The 22,116-nt window shown below is 37.3% G+C and overlaps 1 protein-coding gene across 1 annotated transcript in view; it reads right to left on the reverse strand.

The window, feature by feature from the left end:
• CSMD1 (CUB and Sushi multiple domains 1) overlaps positions 1-22,116 on the reverse strand; it is an 819,458-nt gene that overhangs the window by 102,437 nt on the left and 694,905 nt on the right. The window contains exons 38-43 of the mRNA XM_072408428.1: positions 13,856-13,974; positions 13,290-13,359; positions 12,752-12,868; positions 12,452-12,661; positions 6,581-6,769; positions 563-740 (exon numbers count right to left, since the gene is read on the reverse strand). Coding sequence (XP_072264529.1) covers positions 563-740; positions 6,581-6,769; positions 12,452-12,661; positions 12,752-12,868; positions 13,290-13,359; positions 13,856-13,974 — 883 coding nt within the window. The remainder of the gene's footprint in view (positions 1-562; positions 741-6,580; positions 6,770-12,451; positions 12,662-12,751; positions 12,869-13,289; positions 13,360-13,855; positions 13,975-22,116) is intronic.

Genomic DNA, 22,116 nt, shown 5'->3' on the forward strand with positions numbered 1-22,116 from the left:
GGGTGGATGTGAGCCTGGAATGGTGGGTTCTTCTTTGCAATCTACATTTGCATGCAGACTGCCCTAGGTTTATTAAAAAAAGAAGTCTAATGAATGAAAAAAAGTACCACTGATGGAGCCTGAAAAGCCCTTCTGCTTTTGACTTGATGACTTGTGTATTACTATTAATTTGTACATTAATGCATATTGCATACATTTGCAGTAGATTTGCACACCTTGTTCTGAATGTAATTCATTTTTGTGTACTTCACCTTAAAATAAGAAATCTACTCCTTATACATACTGCATTTCACAGTATATTAACTGTCTCTGCCAGAAAGTTTCTAATGAGACCTCAGACTACGAGAGAGTGGTAAAATACTAGTGATTGATCACTTATTTAATGTGTGCTATGTATGTATCTATAAAAATTGATTAGTTTTTCAAATTCATGTTCTGACCTTACGTATTATTATTTTACTTCTTAAAAATGTCAAGCAGTAGTCCCACATCCATTACATAGTTGCAGAGTCAAGGAAAAATAATCAATTTAAAAGCAATTTATTTACTATGGGTCACATACCATACTGCAATGTAATCATTCACTGGTTCGGTCTGAAGCAAAGTAAAGTTAATATAAACCCCATGACCCTGTGGAACAGAAATAAACCAAGTACAGTCCTTTGAATTGGGATATTCATCTGGAAATCCTGGAGAGTAAATGGTGCCATTTTCTGATGACACATTATATCCGCAAGGTGCTGAAATAGAAACAAAATGCATTAAAATGCAGAACTAACCAGCCTAGTCATTTATAGTTCTTAACAGACAATTTTCAGAATTATATTCCAAACTGTGCTTTGATTTGTAACCAGAATGATGCAAACTATCACACAGTCACAGTAATTCTAACATTAACAACATTTTTTAGCCTTTAGAAATGCAATTTTCTTTTGATTATGAATAATCATGTAATACTTTTTTTTACAAGCTTCCACTTTTCTTTCATTGATTGCACAGAAAATAATTTATCAGCATTGACCTTATATTTGAACATGAACTTCAGTCAGTAAATAGATGAAGATGAAATTCAGTAAGTAAAATTTGATTAGAATATGACCAATTGAGCAGGGGGTGAGTGGATGTGCTACATCCCCCCCCCCCCAAAATTGTGCTATCACCTCTATCGCATTCCCATTCCCAGCCATCATAACTGTTTGTGCCCCCTGCCCTTTACCTTAAGTGTATCATGTAGAGGGGAAAGAGGGCCTGTTATTGGAGAGATCAGCTCTGTACAATTATAAAGAAGAAGGTGATGGAGAATAGCAGTAGAAAACTAGGATAGTACAAGGGTAGAACGGCAGGTGCCGGCTGCTTTGATTCTCTAGAATGCTAGCCATTCCAAATTGGAGACTTTGGAGATATCTGGAGTCAGAGATGAGAGGTGACCTAGCAACCAGGGAGGTAATAAAGTAAGCAATAAATGCAGGTATGGAATATTTGCCTGTCACTTTCTGCACTAAAGGCTTCCCTGATTGCAAATTTTTAAATTGAAACTTTAGTTCCACTTTAAAGGTAAGTCCAACTTATCATAATTCCTACCTTTCAAAAGAGCATTTTTAATGGCTCTGCAGAGGTTTTCACAAAAATGGGAAAGGTTACCTTGGTGCAATGATATCAGTCTGACAACTTTGAGCATTGCTTGCATTGATGTGAAGTTTGTGAATGTGCAGCCAATGTTTATGTAAAGGTTAAAACCCCACAAAGAAGATCCCTTTGTTTTCCTGTTCTTAAAATGAATCAGGAAACAAGAAGTAATCTCTCCAAAGTAAACAAAATAATAAATATTATTCAGCTGTTTCTGAAACAATGTCGCCAATAAGTGACTTTCTGTAACCTATTGCTTTAATGTGACAAATGGGGACACAGAGAACAATCAAAACAGGAAAAAAGGTCAACCCATCCCTACTTTTTATTATTATTATTATTATTATTATTATTAATATAATAATAATAATAATAATAAACAACAGGATTTTTATAGCTCCAACATATTATGCAGCTTTTATTAAAACTGAAACTAAATGGAAAAAAGTTTGATTTGACATACTCTTTAAATTCATGGACGTTTAGAATATTGTTAGTCTCAACATAATCTGTCCCTATACAACTTTATGTGAAAAATAATAGAAATAGAGAAAAGAAATGTCTACTTATGAAATATTAGTTAAGGAACAGGGAAGTTCAATCTGAAAAGTAAGACTACAAACTTTTGTTAGACTGTACACATGAAAGCCACTTATATTCCACTTTACAAATAATTAATGTAGTCATTACTTTAGTTTAAATGAAAGTACAGTGTGATACACTTCATTTAAGCCAGGCACTATAAAATGAGCATTATTATTTTTTTCTCTCCTTGTGAGTGCTGAAGTTATTGACTACTTTTTCTTCAGATTATTAACCTTAGCAACAAAGGTTTTGCGAAGCATGAAAAACAGACACAATCATTGCACAATGAGGGACTGCTGAATACTTACACAATAATGAAACATTAGGGCTAATGAATCACAAAGCAAATTGCCCTATTTATGCTATCATATTTAGTTCCCTTCAGAGAGCCTCATAGAAGGTGCAAGTTGTAATGTTAATCTCAGAAACAATAAATAATTGCTTGTTAGAAAAGCAAGGCTCTTTATACAGGAAAATTCAATGTTTTTGCAAAACACCACTGATAATCATTGTCTATGTTCAGTGACAATGATTCACAGTGAGCAGTCAATGCATTTAGGTTCTATTTAAGGACTGTTTTAATTAATCTTTCTTTAAATAAAAAAGGAAGCTTTCAATGCTTTTTTGTGAAGCACTTAAAAAGTAAGTAATTGGCAAAGAAGCTCTTAGGATAATGCACTTACCTTCACATCTAGGAAAAGGATAGTTCCAGTTTCTATTAATACCATGTTGGCAAGTGAGAACAGTGTGTCCTATCAGAACATATCCTGGATAACATTCAAAAGATATTGATTGTCCAACGCTATAATCAGAATTAATGATGTACCCATTCTTAAATGGATGAGGGGCTGGACAGTTTTGCAATTCATAGGCTGAAAAATAAAATCAGCATTTGGAATAAATGTTAATGAGAACTTGAGACAGTTTAGACATAAAAATATTCATAAAAAGGAAGAAAACAGAGAACAGAATTCTGAAAATAAAATAACAGTAATTAATCTTTATTTATTAAATTATTTAGAATCACCAGACAGCCTAGATGCATTTTTTTTTGTAATTATATTTTGATTGAATTTTTAACAGGGTACAGAAGAAAAAAAAAGGGAGGAAAAACATAAGGGGGTAGTAACACTATAAGAAGAAAAAAATTCAACACATATTCCAGAGTCACACAAAAGAAAAATAATCAATATACATTAACTTTCACAAGGTAGCATAGAAATCTCTAAAGGAGTAATACCAATTAAAACCTGAGACCTAAGGCATTGCACAGTTAAGGAATAAAGAAATCACTCCTATCAGCGACACAGATTTGGATAAAAATGGTCCCATGCCCCCCAAACCAACTCAAATTTGGCCATCGTGTCTCTAATGAGTGCCGTAAGATATTCCATAAGACGGATCTCATGTATTCGTGTGTGAAGATTCTCCAAAGAGGGTGGAGACGTTGATTTCCATCTGGAGGCTATCAATGTACGTGCTGCAACCAAAATATGGGATATTAGTTTACGGGATGTGCTTGGGACATTTAGAAGAGGTCGCCCCAGAAAATGATGCAAGGGGTCTAGTGTCACCTGTTCATGAGTCACCTCTGATACCAGATCATTAACCTGCGACCAATACGGCTGAATGATCGGACAGAACCAGAATATATGTTCTATTGTACCTCGGCATGTACCACACCTCCAGCACATAGGATCCACGTTAGGAAACAGCCGGTGAAGCACCGTCGGTGTGTGATACCACCGAAGCACAATTTTGTACAAATTTTCTTTATACAGGGCACTGATAGAGCTTTTATGGGCCGCCTCCCATATACAAAGCCAGTCCTCTGTAGTCAAGGACTGACCTAGAACTTCCTCCCATTTGAGCATATAAGCAAATTTAAAGGAACTACCCCGCATGGAAGCGTCCAGGATACGATATATAGAGGAGATCGTTCCTTTGGTATAAGGGCCCTCCGAACATAGTCGCTCAAATGTAGTAAGAGCCTGGAAGGTGGCGGAAGGTTGTAAGGATAAGATATAATGTCTTATCTGTAGGTAGGCATAAAATGAGGACCGGGGAAGTCCAAATCTGTCTCCCAGTTCAGCAAAGGTAAGTAACCGCCGCTCTACTGGGTGCAAGATATGCCTAATCTGAAATAAGCCCTTATCCCCCCAGGGCCCGGCCATTGAGTGCAAGAGACTATCTGATATCTGAGGGTTATAGATTATGGAAGTTAATCTGGAGGGGGAAGATACTAAAGCATATTTAACCCTGCAGGTTCTCCATATATTTCTTGTGAAAACCATAGGTGCCGTCAGATCATTTCCCTTCAACACTATAGAGGAGCTCCATAGCATAGCATTAGGATGGATGGGTGCTATCCATTCCTTCTCCAGTTCTGCACAAACACTAGGGGGACACGGTGAGGTCCATAACAAAAGGTGTCGCAATTGGGCTGCTACGTAGTATTTTTGAACATCTGGAGCCCCCAGCCCTCCCCATTCTCTGGGTGTGCAAACAATAGACTTAGCTACTCTATGTCTTTTATAAGCCCATATAAATTGAAGAAACTCCAGCTGGACCCTTTTCAGAGCCGCTAGCGGCACTCTAACTGGCAATGTCTCAAACAAATACAGCAGTTTAGGGAGGAGCATCATTTTAACCGAGGCTATCCTACCCAATAGTGATAATTGATGATTCCGCCACTTACTCAGTAGATTTGTCACCTCCCTGAACAAAGGGGGGAAATTATGGGAGTATATTTGGGAATAGTTGGTAGTAATATGTGTCCCCAAATAACGGAGGGAATGCTCTTGCCAGATAAAGGAAAAAGAGTCACGCAAGGGTTGCAGGGTAGTGGAGGGGACATGTAGAGGCAAGGCTTCCGACTTAGAGGAATTAACCTTGAATCCCGCAAGAGCCCCATATCTCTTTAACTCCTCCCACAAATTGGGAAGGGAAATGAGCGGCTGAGTCAGAGTCAGTAAAATATCATCCGCATATAGGGAGAGCTTATAGTCCTTCCCCTTCACCGAGATCCCATGTATATTCTGATTGGAACGAATATTGGCCGCCAGGGGTTCTATACATAAAGCAAAAAGCAGGGGTGATAAAGGACATCCCTGTCTCGTCCCATTTCTAATCGCAAATACAGTAGAAGAGGCCTGGGGGAGTTTGACCGAAGCTGAAGGGGCCGAGTAAAGGGCCTCAATTGCTTTAACAAAGGGGCCCTTAAAACCCATTCTATCCAGAGTAGAAAAAAGAAATGGCCAACTGAGCCGGTCAAAGGCCTTTTCGGCATCAAGACTAAGTATCACTGATGGTGTTTTCCGTTTGTTAATAATATCAATGATATTATTCACCCTTCTGGTATTATCCCCCGCTTGTCTTAATGGGATGAAACCCGTTTGATCCCCATGAATAAGAGCAGGGAGGAATTTGGACAATTTATTATTATTATTATTATTATTAATATAATAATAATAATAATAAACAACAGGATTTTTATAGCTCCAACATATTATGCAGCTTTTATTAAAACTGAAACTAAATGGAAAAAAGTTTGATTTGACATACTCTTTAAATTCATGGACGTTTAGAATATTGTTAGTCTCAACATAATCTGTCCCTATACAACTTTATGTGAAAAATAATAGAAATAGAGAAAAGAAATGTCTACTTATGAAATATTAGTTAAGGAACAGGGAAGTTCAATCTGAAAAGTAAGACTACAAACTTTTGTTAGACTGTACACATGAAAGCCACTTATATTCCACTTTACAAATAATTAATGTAGTCATTACTTTAGTTTAAATGAAAGTACAGTGTGATACACTTCATTTAAGCCAGGCACTATAAAATGAGCATTATTATTTTTTTCTCTCCTTGTGAGTGCTGAAGTTATTGACTACTTTTTCTTCAGATTATTAACCTTAGCAACAAAGGTTTTGCGAAGCATGAAAAACAGACACAATCATTGCACAATGAGGGACTGCTGAATACTTACACAATAATGAAACATTAGGGCTAATGAATCACAAAGCAAATTGCCCTATTTATGCTATCATATTTAGTTCCCTTCAGAGAGCCTCATAGAAGGTGCAAGTTGTAATGTTAATCTCAGAAACAATAAATAATTGCTTGTTAGAAAAGCAAGGCTCTTTATACAGGAAAATTCAATGTTTTTGCAAAACACCACTGATAATCATTGTCTATGTTCAGTGACAATGATTCACAGTGAGCAGTCAATGCATTTAGGTTCTATTTAAGGACTGTTTTAATTAATCTTTCTTTAAATAAAAAAGGAAGCTTTCAATGCTTTTTTGTGAAGCACTTAAAAAGTAAGTAATTGGCAAAGAAGCTCTTAGGATAATGCACTTACCTTCACATCTAGGAAAAGGATAGTTCCAGTTTCTATTAATACCATGTTGGCAAGTGAGAACAGTGTGTCCTATCAGAACATATCCTGGATAACATTCAAAAGATATTGATTGTCCAACGCTATAATCAGAATTAATGATGTACCCATTCTTAAATGGATGAGGGGCTGGACAGTTTTGCAATTCATAGGCTGAAAAATAAAATCAGCATTTGGAATAAATGTTAATGAGAACTTGAGACAGTTTAGACATAAAAATATTCATAAAAAGGAAGAAAACAGAGAACAGAATTCTGAAAATAAAATAACAGTAATTAATCTTTATTTATTAAATTATTTAGAATCACCAGACAGCCTAGATGCATTTTTTTTTGTAATTATATTTTGGCCTATAATTTGAGCAATCCATAGGGTCTTTACCCGGTTTTGGAATAACCGTAATATGTGACGTAGACATAGCGGGAGGGATCGGCTTTCCGTTCAGAAAATCATTAAACAGTTGGACAAGGTATGAGGAGAGTTCTGGCAAAAACGTTTTATAGTATAGATAAGTGAGTCCATCTGGACCCGGGGCCTTAGATGATGGAAGTTGGCTAATAATTTTTGCAAGTTCCTCCTCTGTAATGGGGCAAATAAGTTGCTCTAGGCATTCAGGTTCAAGTCTAGGAAGGTCTACTTGTGCTAGGTAAGAATCTATATTAGGGATCAGTAGTCTCCCCAAAGGGGCTTGGGCTCTATGAACTGTCTGATACAAGCGTGAATAATATGCTTCAAAGCAAGCAGCAATTTGAGAAGGATCATAACGGACCAACCCGCCATCATCCTTAACTGCTCCCGGGGAGGAATTTAGCTGCATATCCCTCAGTTTACTGGCCAGCAAGGAATCCGCCTTGTTACCTTTATGGTAGTACAGCTGGCGGGTTCTCTGCATCTGCCAACCAACCTTCCTCAGCTCGATAGCTCGAATTTTAGATCTAAGGGTGGTAATTTTCCCCAAAAGTCTCAAAGACGGTTTTAACGTATATTTGGCCTCAACAGATCTCAAGGCCTGCATTGTAAGAGAACGTTGCAAATTAGTATCCCGTTTAAGCTTGGAGCCCAGAGCTATGCAATGTCCTCTAATCACAGCCTTGTGCGCCTCCCAAAGTGTGGAAAGGTGGGTAACAGAGCCTTCATTTTCCCTGAAAAAAGTTTGTAAATTAGTGGAAAGGAAGGATTTGGTTTCTGGTTGTTTAATTAAATACTCATTGAGCCTCCAGTGACAAACTCCCGTCGGTTTGAGGGAGAGTAACACCTCCAATGTGATAGGAGCATGATCCGACCAGGAGATCAGGTGAATCTCCGCAGAGATACTATTTCTCAAAAGAGGGAGATTAGTGAACAAATAATCTATGCAGGTATGAGTTCTATGGGAAGAAGAGTAGAAGGAATATTGTCTACCAGAAGGATGGTGGATACGCCAATTATCGTAGAGTTGGTACCTCCTGATCAATTGTCTAAACCCCCAGGATTGTTTGGACCCCTGCCTTGAGGGCTGGGATTGGATCAAAGCATGTCTATCCAAGGTCGGGGAAAACGTCACATTAAAGTCACCTCCCACTATTAAGTAAGTATGGTCAAATTTCTTAAGGAGAGACAAAACTTTGCTAAGGAAGTGGATCTGACCCTGATTAGGAGCATACACATTGCATAGCGTGATAGGCACTCCTTGTACCGAGCCATTCAGGATAATGTATCTCCCCCCCTTGTCCAGTATAGAACGAGATAGTGTAAATTTAACAGAATCTTTCATGAGGACCGCCACTCCAGCTTTTTTCTTACACTGGGAGTTAGCCTGGTACACCTGAGGATAAAGTCTGGAAGCAAAATTAAAATTACCCGAGCTATCAAAATGAGTCTCCTGTAGGAAGACCACATCTGAGGACATACGTTTAAACTCCCTAAGTGCCAGTTTACGTTTTATGTTAGAATTTAAGCCCCGGACATTAATAGATAAAATCTTTGTAGCCATTATGAATAAAAAAGAACCACATTACTTCATCCAGCTCCCCCCCTGTAAAAGAGCACTCTTGTGGTGACCTGGAGAAAATTCTGCAAGACCAGTTACAACCAGACATAGTGTTACCATCAAAAAAGGGAAGAGGGTGTAGAGGAACAGGGATAAACTTCAGAGCAATCTGGGAGAAAACAAAAAACCAGGGGAAGGAAGCAAACCAGCAAAGTAACATTCGCCGATAGGCGACCAAAAAGGGAATGACATCCGCCGGTCCCCACCACACACAAGGTGAACACAGGGAACAACTTCTTAGAGCAGATGAACAACTCCCTCCAGAGGGGCAATGAACCCAGAAGGCCAGTGGAATTAAACCAGGAATCCGCATAGATCCTTCCATAAAAAGAAAGTAGATTAGGCCGACGCCGGCCGCCATTAGGAAAAGCCTCTAGGGCGAGCCAGGTACCCCCCCCCCGGCTAATGCCAGGTACAGTCCCAAGCCCCCCCCAGGGCTGCGTCAATATCGGGTATTTCAACATAGAAAGCACAAAAGCCGCTTAAACACAGTAGTAAAACCAGCAAACAGGTATAATATTAACCTCCTACATGTAAAAGCAGCAATTAATAATCCCTACACAGGTATTGTCCCACTTACATCTCTGACATGGTTAAAAAATACTCCCCCTGCCGCTCTCTCGGCTCCTCCAATGACCTACTAATGACTTCCTCACTCATAACCTCATCACACGCATGAATAAAAGACTTTTCTAGAGCTGCTCCAACTCTCTGGAATGGTCTTCCTCGTCCTATTCGGCTTGCTCCTACTTTCTGCTCATTTAAAAGAGCGCTCAAAACCCATTTTTTCAAACTTGCCTACCCGGCTTCTTTTGTCATTTGAAACCATCACTACTTCCCACACTACATATCTCACATCCTTTGTGTGTGAAATTCCCCCACCTACTAGATTGTAAGCTCTTCGGGGCAGGGTCCTCTCCTCCTGTATCACTGTCTGTATTAGTCTGTCATTTGCAATCCCTATTTAATGTACAGCGCTGCGTAATATGTTGGCGCTATATAAATCCTGTTTAATAATAATAATAATACACAAGCATACCCTATCAATGAGAGGGAAAGACACATCTAAGCATTGTGTATAGATTAAAATGTATAGCATAAACCTCTGCAATAGAACACGTTAAAGTAGTAAACCAGTAAATGCACATTATAGGGTGGGCTGCCACAACTTCAGCGGCGTAGAGGAGGAGATCGGCCAGGTGGCGAGGCCGCGTCCCAACGGTGAGCCTTGGATCTCTTCCCCGAAACCACCGGCTACCTCTTGCTCCCATCCAGGTAACTTCGGGCGGGGAATCCCCAAGTCTCTGCAGAAAGAATTTAAGTCCTCCGGGGACCGCAGAATAACAGTTCTCCCTTCCTGTCGTGCAATGAGGCTGAAAGGGAAGCCCCATCTATAAGGAATGCGGCCATCTCTAAGAATAGTCAGTAAAGGCTGGAGAAGGCGGCGCTGCTGTAATGTATGCCATGATAAGTCCTGGTAAAGTTGGAGAGGGGCCCCATCGAATTCGAGATTGCGCATATTTCTAGCCGTGGACATGATGTCATCCTTCATTTCAGCATCAGCTAGCTGGCAAATCACATCTCTAAGTCTGGCTGCAGAGCCCGGACGTTTGGATGTTCTAAAGGCCCTTTGAATATGAACCTCCCGGGGAGAGGGGCGTCCCAGAACCTTGGCAAAGAAGGCTTGCAGCACTGGTTTAAGATCATTATCTCTGGTTGCTTCAGGGAGACCCCGCACTCTAATATTATTTCGGCGTGACTTATTATCCATGTCCTCTATCTGACGCTGTAGCTCTCTTATTTTCTGATCACTTTCTTCCACTTTATGTGAGAGCGCAGTTATATCTTCCTTTGCATGTAACACTGTATCGTCCAGATCATCCACTCTGCCAGCCAGGGATTGGAGGTCAGCCCGCAAGGCCCCAATTTCAGAACGGCAAGTTGCCTGCACTTCAGCAACCAATTTTTGAAAATCATCTTTAGTTGGGAGGATCTGCAGGTATTGCTGCCAGGTAGGGTTATAGGAAGCATCTGAGAAGGGAGTCCCCCCTTCTTTCCGCATGGACGGGCTGGATAAGGCCCTGTGCCTCATGGTCTTATCCTCCCTCTCCCCCTTGCTAGAGTAGAGCGCACTTCTAATGGGAGAATTGGGGGCCATCAAAGGTGAATCTGGAGCTAACCTCCTCCCAGATCTCGGTGGGCATAGAGCCCTATGGTGTGGAGAGGCCCCCTCTTGCTGTAGCGTATCTATCCCCTCAGCCACTGTGTCTCCAGCCACTGCCACCTGATATGCATCCTCTCCCTGAGGGGAGACTGCAGGGGAGAGACTTCCCCCTCTATATCCCGCAGGACTCACCGAGCCAGGGGAAGATGTTCCTGAGTCCCGGGGGGAGGATGACCGCAGAGCCCCCTCATCCGTGGATCGTGCTGAGTGCTGTGAGTCCCCGTCCTCCAGGAGCTCTTCTCCCTCTCCCCGCTGCCACGTGTGCGGGGAGGAGGTCGGCGCCATTTTGGCAGCTGAAGAGGACGCCGGGGAATCCTGTATATAGTCCCTTATGGAGGGCTGCCCAGATGCTGGAAGCGGTGCTGGGGGCGGGGGAAACCTCCCCACTCTGGCCTTCCTCTGTTTGCCCATGGATGGGTAAGTAAGCTCCCGATATCTTGCAGATTGCGGGCGGCGTCTGAGGAGCCCTGGAATTACACGGCCATCGCGCTCGCCGGCTAGGCCACGCCCCCTGCCTAGATGCATTTTTAATACATGTAGCATATTTATGACCTATACAGGAGGTCAGTCTCACATTAAAAAGAGACAACAGTTGAGCACAAAAGCTAACAAGTATGATATTCCAAAAATATATTGCAGATACATATTCAATAGGATTTATGTTACTATTTTTATGTGACCCGATGAGCTAAAAAGAAAGTCCTAAATGTAGCCACATGCACATGATCTCAAATGCTAACTGCATGAAATATGTAATATGTATGTAATATATAAAAGGATTTATACTACTGTATGCCCTTGTTCTTTTTTTTTCAGTAGAACTGGACATTTAAAGCACACATGGTTATGCTAAGAGATTTCATTTAGATCGGCACCCACTGTGCTTCTTGCAGGCTACAAGTTTCTTCTTACCCAGAGCTGTAAGTGTTAAATTAGTAACAAAAAAGGAATTATTGGGGTTCACTCAAAATGGTTAGTGAGACAACAGCATTTATTTTGTTATATTTTGCTCTTTATTGCTAATAAATCTTATGTTTTAGTTTAAATTAGTCAAATTTTACCCTTTATGATATGTAACATTTATGGTGTTTAAAATGTAACAAAATTGAAAATTAGAATGAAATAAGAAAGTTCTGTCTCCAGCTTTCCTTTAAGAAAATTATTCATACCGGGTTTGAGTGACATCCAATTATTGGTGAATACTTTGGATTTATTCAGCTACCTAGTAGATTGTCTGCATAGGAATGTGCTGAAATGCTTTTTAATAACATAAACCAGGGCATTACTTTTAAATGAAAGCCATTGTAACGGCAGGACAAAAGATAAGTGGATTTTCCTCAAGAGTCATCAGGAGCAATAATGAACTTGTAATGTATCACAACTTTGACAATTCTATTTAAAACAACAACAATAAATGAATAAATATTTATAGTAGGATCCCACTCAAGGTTTAGTTGATTCTATGTATTTTACATTTTAGTTACGTTTTATATGATGCAACAAAACCACTAAAGTCAAATTTATAGACTACAACTTTTCAAACACAGATGTATTTACCAGTAATGCGTCATATTTTCTTTACCTTGATAAACAAGCTTAAACCCTTGTCGATTTTCAGAATGATCACTAAAAAAGTGAATAAGAACTTCATGAGTTGTGCTTAGCAATGATGATGGAAGTTCAAGACCACTAAACTGTCCAATTTGAGAACTTGTATGATAGGGTCCATTTTGTATCTCAAGAATATCATGATTTGCCTCAGTTGAAAAATTTTCAAACTGAATGTGAGCCCCTGAAATATAAAAAGAAACATTTGAACAAATAGGCAGTGATTATGGTAGCTATATATTCTGTTTGGTAGTGGCTTAGTCTAAATACATACCAAAACCAACCGGTAATGAAATTTTCCAGGTACAGTCCAAGTTGCTTGGGTAGTTTCCAGGAAAACCCGGACTTAGGATTACCCCAGCCATCTTCAGTAGTGTTCCACCACATTTTGCTAATGGAAACATTTAAAAGCATAGTAAAATGTAGATGTCTCACATATTTTTGCTTGGACATCAGAGAACAATATAAAATGGCAACCACTAATGGCATTTGATTTTGTAGTTTAACCGGTGAAATTGCTATCACCTGTGATACAGCTAGGGTGCTTGTATAGTGGCAACAACCGTTTTATAAGAAGGATTATGTTAGGAATAGTAGGTGACCATTGTATGAAAACCCCGATGTGATAAGTGCCCATGGTTTTTCATGACAATCCAACTAGTACTAGTCTGACTTAAGCAATGACCATTTTGAAATAGTGATTGCTAATGTTTGTTTCATACATTTTTTTATTCATTACATTATATTGTGTAATGTGAGAATGTCCAAGTCTCTACATGAAAAGTCATACAAGATAATAAACACGTGCTTACCAATGCAAAGGGGTGAAGGGTAATTCCAACGCCGCACTGTTCCAGGCATGCAGGAAATATGGGAATGTCCCTGTTGATTCAAATAATAAATCTACATCAACATCATAGTCTCAAAAAATACCATGGAGAAATGTAATAAGAATGCTAGTTTATAATAGGATTTTTTCCTAGACTAATTTTCACATGGCAAAATGGTACCATTGAACCATGTCTACATTTTCTTATCTAGGTCTGGTTTAATTAATTTTCTAGTTCAATTAACATGTTTTGATGTTTACTATATGTTATCTATCTATCTATCTATCTATCTATCTATCTATCTATCCATCCATCATTATTCAGCTGTATAATGCAATGGATGACAAAGAGATAAGTGTTGGAACTTCTAGCATGGTATTTTAAATTAGCTCATTTTACCATTTTTCCTAGCTAATATATTTGGCAAAAACAGCATAACACATGAACCACAAAGGTTTTCTTGATGTTATTATAATGTTAATGTTAAATTGTGCTATTTTTTAAACAAATATTTATTAGGAAAAGACTTACTAAGTCCACCTACCTACCTGTAATGTGTAGCCAGGTTCACATTGAAAAGAGACTACATCATTAACCATGTAGCGATCCCCATTTTTAATACCATTCATTGGCACAAGTGGTTCTGGACAAGAAGTAAGGCCGACAGCTGGTAAAGATAAATTTATACAGATAAAAAAACGGTAAGAAATGAACATGTTCCTAAGGTTTATATTTGAACATATAAAATATATCATACATGTCATCTTTCATACAGTATGTGCTGATTTCCTAAAAGACTAATATTTAGGGTACACAAAGAATATTCCATTCTCAAAAAATATATATTTCCATGTTCAAAATAGAAAAACTGATATGAAAGTTGAATCTAACGTGAACAAAGTCTGGTTTTCTGAAGTATCCTCATACACTTGTAAAGACCACAACTATATTCTCCTTCTTTGATACTAATGAAAGTGCACAGATCAACTTACTCTGCAAAAATGCAGTAGGATTTTAATATAAAACCCTCAGGGTTTTTAATGTATATGCAGCATTATTAAAAAGTGAATTAAAAATGTATAAATCTATGTATAAGCAGATGCTTACAACACAACTGTGAATAACAACAATACAGCAATCTGTTTTATTGGAAACAAAAGCACAGTTGATATTTGTAAATGGCAGTAGCTGTCTGCAAATTTTAATACTTTTGCCTATAGTCGCTTCATGTTAAGCATTTTAATACAAGAGTTATAATGCAGTACAATAGGGTTGATTTTTTTTTAAAGGAATATAGGTTATTCATATAGCAAAGTAAATGATAACTTTGTAAAATAAATGATTGCTTAGCTCAATGTAGCACTCCTATAGGGGTGGCTGATGTTTTCCAGGTTTCCTTTTTGATGAGGTAGAAATGACCACAAAGGCTTGTATATCAGTTTGGGGTTAGTTTATTAAAGGCTCAACAGCAGAAGGGAGAGTTAGGGTAAGTAGTGTCTGGTGGTTGCAGTTCAAATTTGCTTGGTACACAGTTATAATTATCATCCATATAAGTCAGTGGGAGAAACTCTCTCTTTCAGAGTGGTACTCCTCTTTATGTAGTGACAATCCCTGGATAAGCAAAAAGTCAAAGTAATACCATCCTGCTCGTCCCTTTTCCGCCGGTACCTTCTACCTGATGAAATGGACATTCTTCCCTGTCATCTCAGGCTTCTAGTCTTTCAGCCTAAGGGTCTCCCCCTCACTGCTATCATTTTCTTTTTCAGGGTCTACCTAAATGAGCCATAGGCCAACAGATTATTACAGCAGGGCCCTAATTGGCTTCTACCTCATTAAAACTTTCTTTAGCGATCTGGGCCAACCAACAATACCAAAGGAGAGTCTAGAACACACTAGTAAATTGTAGAAATGTAACCTCTTCTATCGTAAAGAGACCCTATTAGGTGTATATCCAGCCAAACTTTTTCTCTAAGTTTTGGATGCTGTTGTGGATGCTGATGTGGATCTGTGGTAAACACTAACAAATGGATGCTAGAAGTTTTATCAGCTCTGTGATTTTCTCTGTGTTTTTGTTTCAGATTTTCTCTCACTTCCTGTCTGGTAAAATTGTTGTCAGTAGAACAAAAAAGAAAAATTCTCTAACAGAAATGTAGGTAGCAGTAAATACCTGACAGGTATTTTAATTATTTTCTTCACTATCGAAAATTAAAAACACATAGTGCACATGACTGGAAAATTATTCTGAGTGAGGAGAGCTTCACACTAGTCATTAGGCTGCACATTCACTTTGCAAAATAAACCTTTACTTTGGTATGTGAACAGCCTCTTTTTACTTAGTAAATCAACCCCATGATTTTACAGCAATTATATCATATACAACATCATACACTAAGCTTTAGTAAAGGGAATAAAATCATCAAATACATAAACCATATCCCTTCAGGTGCTGCTATAATTATTCCCCCTTGATACATGCTATGAAAAGGTTTACCAAGCATTAACAGCTGTAAAACCTTTGTCATCCACAAGGGTTTTTTGCCCTTCTATCCCTAGTTAATACCTCAATCAAAATGAATGGATTCACAGTTTTTGTGCTTGCTTAGGGATTCTATAGTGATTTAATTAACTTAACCCCGTAATATTCTAATAAAGTTCTCCATGCATACATAACACTGTGATCAGCTTCATTGTTGTAGAACTGCTGGGGTTAAACACTGAATGCACAGATGAGTGAGCTCTGAATTACTGTTAAGAGGTAATGTAAAATTGCTTTCTTTCAAATGGCAAGACACAATTATGTGTGAATAAATAATTTTATATATTTAAGAGAAAAAAAGTATAATTACAACTTTTCAAGCTTCAGGATAATTTGAGAATTGATAAATCAGGGATGATACTGTTATCTACTAAAGACTGCTTGATCTTTATATATCTATTCATATCCCCTGACTCTGATTTGCAAAAGTATTGCTAAAATATTTTGCCCATGTAGCAAAGAACTTTCTATCACTCTAAAAAAAATCGCTATACCAATAACAATCACTTGCAACTTGATTCAGGGCAATTACACTATGCAATTTAAAATTTCAGTAATGACAGTAGAATAAGCCTGCTCAGTGAGCATAGCAATTGGTGTACATGAAAATTGTACAAATGTTCTTTCTAAAAGGATTTTCTGTTTTTTATGCCATTAATACACATCTGTATTACATATAAGATTGCCTTAAACATCACAAGTGACCTTTTCTAATACATAGTGCCAATGATCATAAATCTTTATTCTCTAGATTGAATTTATCTACCTGATCCTGGAAATGTAAAACATGGAATGACTCATAAACTGATGATGGTTCATTTGACCTTTCTTAACTTATTATTGGTTATTTTGAACATATGTAATGTATTGCTCAATTAAAGGAACAGTACAACATTCTAAATATTGAGTCCATAGTATATTTTGTTGGACATATGCAAAAAAGGGAATATTGGGAGTACATTTATTGTGGCACATAAATGCATCTTATTAATATATATCCAATAATCCTATTGATCTATATACATTAAAGCACCAGTGATCACATATAAATGAGAAAATATCTCATTATGAAATTCTGAATATTTCTTCTGAAAGAAATACAGTGACATTTATACCAGGTCAAACACAGCCCAAACACAGCCCCTGAAATGCCATGAATACTGCTCAATGTTAATGACATTTTAATGACCTGCATTCTAGGTGCATTATGTTGACACACCTTTTTTAATTACCAATAAAAATGAGGACAGTTACTTGTAACATACTTATTTCTCCAAAGGTATGGACATTTCAAATGCCAAATGCCATATTTTCAAATGCCTACAAAACATGTAAAAGTAAAAATACACTGCATCCAAATCATGCTTATCATGCTTGATGTAATTTATAATCCACAGACCACATACCACTATATATTTGTATACTACATCTCTCTCTCTCTCTCTATACATATATATATATACAAGCTATAATTTAAAAAAAAAATGCCATGTCTAATTATCATGGTGTACTAGAAGCCTAAAATCAATGAATGCCAAAAATGACAAAGTAACCAAGGACTTTGTTGATAACATTAACATGAGTACCATGAACATGACATGTTACATTATCTTAATTAAGAGAACATTCCAGCACAGCAAGTGTGTCAATTGTCATTTAAGTATCCAGTGATAATCTTAGACAGTAAGCCAATAAACTAAATAAATCAAAGGGCTTTGTTAAGCATGCAAACGTATTAGTCACTTAGACACATGTAAAAGTTCTACTCTAACTGAAGCAAGTAAAATAACTACTAATCATTTGGTAAATACTTTTTTGCTTGTGCATGGATATTAATAAAAACAATTCTGCACAGTTTGTATTTGTTGCAAATAGTCTTCTATAGCTGAGCAGCAATATACAGGTGTTCTGTGTGTTGTCATGTAAATAGGGAAAAGGTAATAGGTGAGCCCAATGAAGGATTCTCCCTCCTACCTATTGTTCAGAGGACAACTCATAATGTTGGATTTCCCCTCTCTTTCTCTAGGTACCAAAGTTATCAAGACAAATAAAAGGGGTGCGTCTTCTTCTAAGGTAAAACACCCTTTGCATACAAGTTTACCTTCCTATATTGGTTCCTAATAATTTTGCCAAAATCTGATATGTTGTTAGAAAGCACTCTATTTTACTAATCTATACTGATGATCTGTATTATTTATTGTTGTCATTGATCTTCATGATTCATGTGATTCAAAGAACTGCAACTAATTTTTTCTTACCATGTAAACTTGTAATCTTTTTGTTGCTAACATGCTGATGGGGAAAAGGCTGACATTGAGTACAATGATCATGAAGTTTACTAATACTTTTATGAAATATTTTACTATAATTGGTGGCTCAGAGGTTAGCACTTTGGCCTTTCAAGTGCTAGGTCCCAGGTTCAAATCTGCCTGCAGTTCGCACGGTTAGAATATTTGGCTTCCCCCCCTAAAATTGACCCTAAACTGTGGACAAGATCACAGACTTTGTGAAGCGCTGCTGTCGTTGATACTAATAACACTAGTTAAAAATAATTATTGCATGAAATGAATACTTTAAGGGATGATGTAAGTTCTGCTTTTTTCATTTTCTTTCTATAGCATTGCATTTCTTTTCACAGTATTCCTTGATCTACTACAGATGTCCAAAACTACAGATAACAAACAAATTTGTCATCTACTTCTTTCTTCATGTTACCATTCAAGCTTCCATTGAAGTGGCTAGGGTGACCTTGAAAATGTAAAGTACAAGTTTCAGAACATATTTTCTATTGCCTTTCTGCTAATAAAACACCATTTCAAAGGAAATAAAGCAAAATATTACGCATTTATAGACATTCATAGTTAAAATGCTTGTAAAAAAGGAGAAAAATAGAAAGTGAAGCAACATGAATGTTCTCACTTAGAACCTCAAATTTATTCCAGAACTAACAGTTTGCATACAAATCATTTTAATCAGTTGAATAATAAAAGTGATGAGTTATTTGTTGATTTCTGTTAATACTTTGTGACAATTATCAGATTAAAACTTTCTTTCATTTCTGCAGAAAATGTGCATATATAACCTTTGGGATAGATTTTCTCAGGTTTTAGGATAACTCATTAAGATGAATTTTTGAAAGAACTAAAGCTGAATATTTTAAAGAATGCATTTTTATTCAGCCTTAAAATTAGCATTGCAATGAAACATAAGAATGATTTGGTAATTTGACCTTTGTCATCCCATTTATCATGATGTTATTGCACAGACCCCTATTATTTTAGAAAAGGTTAAAACATTTTACAGAGAAAAATGTTTCTTGAACACAAATGAAATGTCTGTATACAATAACACCATACAGGGATCTTTTGTTTAATTGCAATAACTGCAAAACATTCTGAACTAAGGCAAATTATGCTGCGACATTGAAAAATGCCTGTATGCATCATGTTCTTAATAAAATGAATATGGATTTTGTCATTACTATAAATTCTTAGGTGCAAAATAAATAGCTTATATCTTGTCCCAGACAACCACTGGTGTTAATTAATAACAATGAATAAAGAAGCTAAAGATGATACTGTTGAAATAATCATAACAGAAAGCCTTTTAAATAATTAGATAAATGGTATAGTGAAGAAAATAAGTTTGGCTGTGAATAAAGAAAAGTATATGGGCTCAGTTGAAGATTCATCTAAATAAAGTCTAACTGGACGCCAGGAACAGGTTTTCATTATTTATGGTCTATAACTTGGTTCCTGGGAGCTGTGTATGCTACTATTTAGATTTTGAGATTTGACTTGCATTTATTTGTGTGCAATAACCTAAGGAATTGTACAACAATGTCCTTTGATAGCACCAATCTATTCTCATGTTGTTGTGACACCAGGAAAAGGAAACATTTTATAATACACCAATATTGCGTCAGTGCCCATAAACATGTACTTTGCACATGAGCTAAGAAGTTCATAAAAGGATGTGGTTACTGTGTCAGATACCAGATTTTAGCATCCAGTTATAGATGCTATAAAGCATTCCATCATTGTGACGCCTATGCAAAAATTAGGAGGTTTAATTCTGGTCAAAAAGTTTAAATAGAGTAATAAAGGAAAGGAACTGCTGCCATGGTTTTATTGGTGTTTCTGTTGTTCTTGGGCTGATACACACCAAGCAGATCAGCTAGAAATATTTGCATTTCATCAGCTGGTCCAAAGATTTTAAAATCAATCGGCAATCAATCATTTGGAAACTTCAAACTACTTGAAGTACTGTACACATGTACAATATTCTTAAATGATTATTTCCGGTATAATCATGAACTGTGCTTTCACTTTGTACTATTGTGTGATTGTATTTCAGCTTTTAGACAAAAAGGAAGCATGTAAAGGGACTGGCTTGGTTTAACATTCAGCCAGTAAACATGATTTTGGGGGTACATTTTGAATGGTTATAGTTGCTACTGTATGTACATGGCTGGCTCAATCCTATTGAATTGGAACATGCCCATTCACCATTTAGTCAGTTGTCCCCACAATAGGTGTATTCATTGGACGATTACCTAGATGTTTGGTGACAACTATAACATTTTGGATTTACCTTACTTTCTTCTTTGGTGACAATGGTGATCAGTAAAAATAGTGGGGTGGATTCCCACACAGACAGCAAAATATATATATATATTAATATATATATTTATATATATATATATATATATATATATATATATATTTTGTGACACCAAGGCAGGATTGGAGGTGGAAGGGAGATATATTTGCCTAGGATTCCTCTTTTATTTGAGGTATATTTGCCCAAGACTCCTCCCGTGTGAAGTAGCAGGTGGAAGACTCTCACCTGTGAGATAATTAATGAAGAAGCAATGAGGGTGGGGATATAACATACAGCCAGGAGGAGCTCAGTCAGGAGCCTAACTTGGAGAGACACAGACAGGGGGCTGTGCAGGCTCAGCGTAACTTGGAAAGACACAGACAGGGGTCTGTGCGGGCTCAGCTTGGCTTGGAGAGACACAGACAGGGTTTTGTGTCAGTGCCGCTCTGTTTGGAGGCGCAGACAGTCAGTCTGTGAGGAGCTCTCTGCCTGGGGACACAGAAAGTTGGTCTTGGTGAATGAACGGAAACCTGAGTAAAAGGTTGCTGAAAGCTTGGTTTGGAGCTGACAGGGAGAAGCCCTCCAGCTGATAGACAGGAACGTCGGATGTATAGTCAGTGCTGGACAGGCAAGGTTTTCTTTTGCTGTTTTGTTATTTTAAATGCAACCTTCAATAAACCTGGCTGCAAGCCAGCTTAACACTTATACCTCGGTGTGTAATATTAGTTGGATGAACCAGACAAGTGTGCTTTGACCCCAGCAAAGGCGATCCTGAGCTTAACCCCCACAATATATATATATATATATATATATATATATATATATATATATAAATGAGAACAGGGGTGTCTAACCCATTCCCACTTAATCTTATTTTTCCTGGAAATACACATGAAAACACATCTTAAGACTGTAAGCTGCCCAATATTATTATTTAAGGTGTGGTTTTAGTTAAGGTGGTTTTAGTACTACTTTGAAGCCTGGTGTCTTGTCTACTGTTGTTTGAAAATAGAAAAAAAGAATTAAACAAATAGCATTCTTCATTATTGCTCTTATTACTACAGAGGGTTGAGTGTTTATTGTCAAAGAAAGTGGTTGAAGTAGCTGCTCATTAAATGTAAAGTAACTGCATTTATTGTAAAAGTGATAAAATCTAACTACCATTTAAAGAAGTAAAATGGATACCACCTGGAAAAGAAAAGAAAGACGATTTTAACAAGGAATGTTTGTGCTTGTGTGAACAGATGGCAGATCTGCAGAGGTTTAGTTCTTTGCTTGTACAAACTATGTTCTGCTTGTAAAATCCAAATGAAGTACATTAACTATGTTTAAATATGTGTAAACAGGATGTAGTTCTAAAAAAAATCAGGAATACAAGCACAGGGTGTGTAGCCAATATTAATATATTTTATTTAATGATATTTAAAGATATACCTAAGTAAGGAATTGATAGAAATTCTGAAAATGGTTATATTGATATCTAAGAGACTCAGTAATAACTTTATCCCTATATCTTTTATGGGTGTTATAAGAACATGATGTTTTTGCACAGACACCTATCTAAAGCTAAGGAATATGTGTTTTTTGGGAAGGGGGGAATGATGCTAGGTTTTAAAAGTACAACTCCACTATACGTAGAATTTGGTTTGTTTAAACTGTTTTTCCTTAAGT

The sequence above is a fragment of the Pyxicephalus adspersus genome, chromosome 4 (genome assembly GCF_032062135.1).
Source record: "Pyxicephalus adspersus chromosome 4, UCB_Pads_2.0, whole genome shotgun sequence".
NCBI classification, from domain to species: domain Eukaryota; kingdom Metazoa; phylum Chordata; class Amphibia; order Anura; family Pyxicephalidae; genus Pyxicephalus; species Pyxicephalus adspersus.